This window comes from Ruditapes philippinarum, unplaced genomic scaffold (assembly GCF_026571515.1).
Source record: "Ruditapes philippinarum isolate M1 unplaced genomic scaffold, ASM2657151v2 ctg7540_1_1_1_1, whole genome shotgun sequence".
In the NCBI taxonomy this organism is placed as follows: Eukaryota; Metazoa; Mollusca; class Bivalvia; order Venerida; family Veneridae; genus Ruditapes; species Ruditapes philippinarum.
The window spans coordinates 66688-70066 of NW_026851742.1; the positions used below are offsets into that span (position 1 = coordinate 66688).

At 32.1% G+C, this 3379-nt stretch overlaps 1 protein-coding gene across 1 annotated transcript; it reads right to left on the reverse strand.

The window, feature by feature from the left end:
* Positions 1–830: 830 nt before the first annotated feature.
* On the reverse strand, positions 831–2996 carry LOC132738546 (sodium-dependent glucose transporter 1-like). Its single transcript, XM_060726055.1, has 2 exons — positions 2813–2996; positions 831–2051 (listed from the first exon to the last, which is right to left on the reverse strand). The coding sequence occupies exons 1-2, from the start codon at positions 2925–2927 to the stop codon at positions 913–915; spliced, it is 1254 nt and encodes a 417-aa protein (XP_060582038.1). The 5' UTR covers positions 2928–2996; the 3' UTR covers positions 831–912.
* Positions 2997–3379: the final 383 nt, after the last annotated feature.

Here is a 3379-nt window from a genome sequence, read left to right on the forward strand (position 1 = left end):
TATACCTTTATCTACATCTACTATCATGTTTCTATAAAATATCTGAAGAGGAAAATAATGCAATTAGGTAAAAATAATGGAGTTAATGAAATGTGTATATCCTTTTACAATAAATGGAAAATGTGAGAAAAATATATTAAAGATTATTAATTGATACAAATTCGTTTTTAGCTTCAAGTTATTCACTAATATTTAAAATCCCTATTGATTTGCTCATTTGAAAAACAGTATTTTTTGTATTTTTCTGTGTATCAATTTACGTTTACAGGTGGAGGGGGTCCATTTACAATGAGTTTTCCAGCCAAAAAATGTAATCATTGTATTCTTAATATCAATGATTGTTAATGCAGTTCATTCCTATCAAGTGAAAAAAATAATGTTTTGGAAAATATAAAGTTTAAAACACTCAGCAATTTATAACACACATTTTTCTTAGAGTTAAAAGGATATAAAAAAGTTACTATGTAATCATTTGTCTCTGCGTGCCCAACATGTATTATCTATGTAATAAATTAATTGATTGTATCCTCACATTTAGAAACACCAGACCTCGTCTAATTTTTTTTATGTTGGCATTGTTTAGCTAACCTAGATATTTTACAAATCATACCTCTAACTCCTCCCTAATATAATGCATTATTGAAATTTGTTAGACTGCGGTTAGACGACAGATTAAGTGAATTTTATTTAGTTAGTACACATTAACCAAAGTTAGACTAAGCAGAAATTTGAAAAATACTACAATGTGATTGGACAAAAAATAATGTTGATCGTTAAGGTAAATAATTGAGCAGAATTTTACAGAAAAATGTAAAAAAATTGTATTTTGAGAATGTTAATATGTGTATTTATCATTTCTAATATTACAACTGCAGTTCATTGCTCAGAGACAGTGTTTCACCAGTTGCTGTTTTAAGTTTCTTTGTTTTCTTCTTTATAAACTGTACAAACCACAGGTTCTGATTCAAATCTACTCCCATGTCTTGAACCAATTATATCTAAAGTTACGGCGATAACAAATCCAAATAAAGCAGTCCCTGCGGCCTGATACACGAAAGAGTGTGGACCAATATTATCATACAAATAGCCTATTAAGCTTAAATAGAATAAAAACCCAACAGAAGCTCCGAGCATTTGTGAAGCCATTCCCATACCCGTTAATTCAATATGATAATCTGTCCATGACACACCTGTTGGCCACATTGGTCCAATGAAAAATGCTATTGGCTGAATAAGAACCCAAAGCGCTGTTGAATTTGAATTAGCAAATATCGCCAATAAAATAGATGACAACAACACGCCACCTGTTTCTAGGACAATAAGAATTCTAACAGACAGAAATCTTGCTAATATAAAAAATATAAAGCGACCACAAGAGAAACTTATCCAAAAACTAGTGTTCAAAAGAGATCCGTCAGTTTTTGAAAAATTTAGTTGATCGATAGAAAAACTTCGTATGAATTGTGATAAAAACCTTTGTGCACCTCCAGCGTTCATGAAATAAAGACACGAAAAAAATATTATGCTCGATCCGTACCAAAACCGTCCTTTTGCGCATGATGCCGGATTTATCATTTGAAGCATTTTGCTACACTTATTGCTTTTATCAATTTGTGTTTGGTTTGCAGATAAAGAAGTTCCATCTCTCTCTGTTTGATCCGATGATTTGCTCTCTCTTGTTTTAGTACTTGTCATTATTTTTCGATCAATGCTAAATTGATTTATTACTTTGTTTTCAAATAATTGAAATATGATAAATATGAAAGATAAGCTAGTCGTTGAAATAGCTGATATAGCAAATGCATATTCAATTCTTGAATTTTGAAGACATGCACTTTCATCACAATCTTGCAGAACTATTGTTGAATTCCTTGAAAAGCTGTCATTACCTGACGTCAAAAAACTGTCATTGCCCTTCTGAATTTCAGTGCCGAGAAAAGGATTTGAATATAGCGGAGTCAGAAATGATCCAATTCCATAACCAAGATGCATCAATATTGTCGGCGAGGCTGATTTCTCTTTCCAAATGTTCAAATTAATGCGAGTTCCAGCTGAAAAATATCACATATCGATCTATATTAAAGATACAAATTTTATTCAAAGTGCTAAAATGACCGTATAATGATCCGAGCATTCTTTGGCACAATAATTTCTGTAGAGCCAATTTGCGCCTCAAAAACCAAAGAAATATAAACACAATCGTACCTAATTCATAAAACTTGTGCATTAAAGGTATTCCTATTTTATGTTCACAGACGTTTGTCAATGTATTATTGAATAAATCGCCTTAATACCGACAGCTACACTATGTTGTGGGCTGTTGGTGTTAGACTTTCTTCTTACATGTGAATAATATTAAACGGATATGAAGCAGATTTGACGTTCGATTCTTGCCAAATGAAATAAGAAGCAACCACAGACTGCAAATCGATGAAAATAGGAAATTCATTGTACACACATAAAAGGACAGTAACCTAATAACTTAGTAATAAGTACAAAGCTGCAATACGAGAGCTACTCACACATGAAGTTTCAAGGTGATAGCTTTTAAACTTGAGTGTAAGCAGAAAAAAAACAATTGCATATAAGCATGAATAAATATAACAACTTATAACTCTGAAGGTAAGAGTTATCATTCTTATGCACTGTACACTCCGTTAATGTCATATATCTTCTTCTGTAAGTTAAGCTCCGAACAAAAAATAGGGAACGGAAGGATGACAATATTACCATATTCCCCGCCAAAAAAGGGGCAGGGGATAAAAAGAAAAGGGAAATCAGTATTTACATGCATACATGTATTTTTACTTACCTGAATTATGTATAGCAAGACCAAATCCAGTCATGAAACTGAGGATCCATAGATAATAAACGTTAGGAACCCATGGTATTAATACAACAGAAACCGCTGCTAAGTTTAAAGCCATTGCTAAGGTAAAATGACTGTAACTACTAAATCTATCCACGAGAAAACCTCCGACTATACAGCCTGGAAACGTCCCTGGTGGTATATGTCCGAAATTTTCAAGTCTGGCTGGAATACTGATAAATGCCGTAAACAGAAGTGGATAAAATAATATTATTTTCGTGATTATAAAAGTATGTCAATTATTCGTCAGTGACTAATATTAAGTTTGTAAAAGAAGTTAACTAATCTCAAATAATGCAACTTGTCGCCGGTAACCGGCTTTTCAATAAAATATATACTTATTACTAATTTCATAATGAGATCCTAATTCATCTCAATTAAAAAGATAAATGTTGCAAAAAAAGCTCTCACTGCTTTAATCGTTTGTACTTAACTCTCGGAGACCTAAATGCGTTAGGAGAGCTTAATTCAATGCAGAGATATTTATTTAAACATTCACAGCAAACCAAT

Excerpts from the sequence above, each read along its gene's own strand:
- LOC132738546 (XM_060726055.1), bottom strand. The coding sequence starts at position 2,927 with ATGGCTTTAAACTTAGCAGCGGTTTCTGTTGTATTAATACCATGGGTT. Across the intron at positions 2,052-2,812 it reads TCTTGCTATACATAATTCAG|CTGGAACTCGCATTAATTTG; the intron begins GTAAGTAAAAAT and ends GATATTTTTCAG.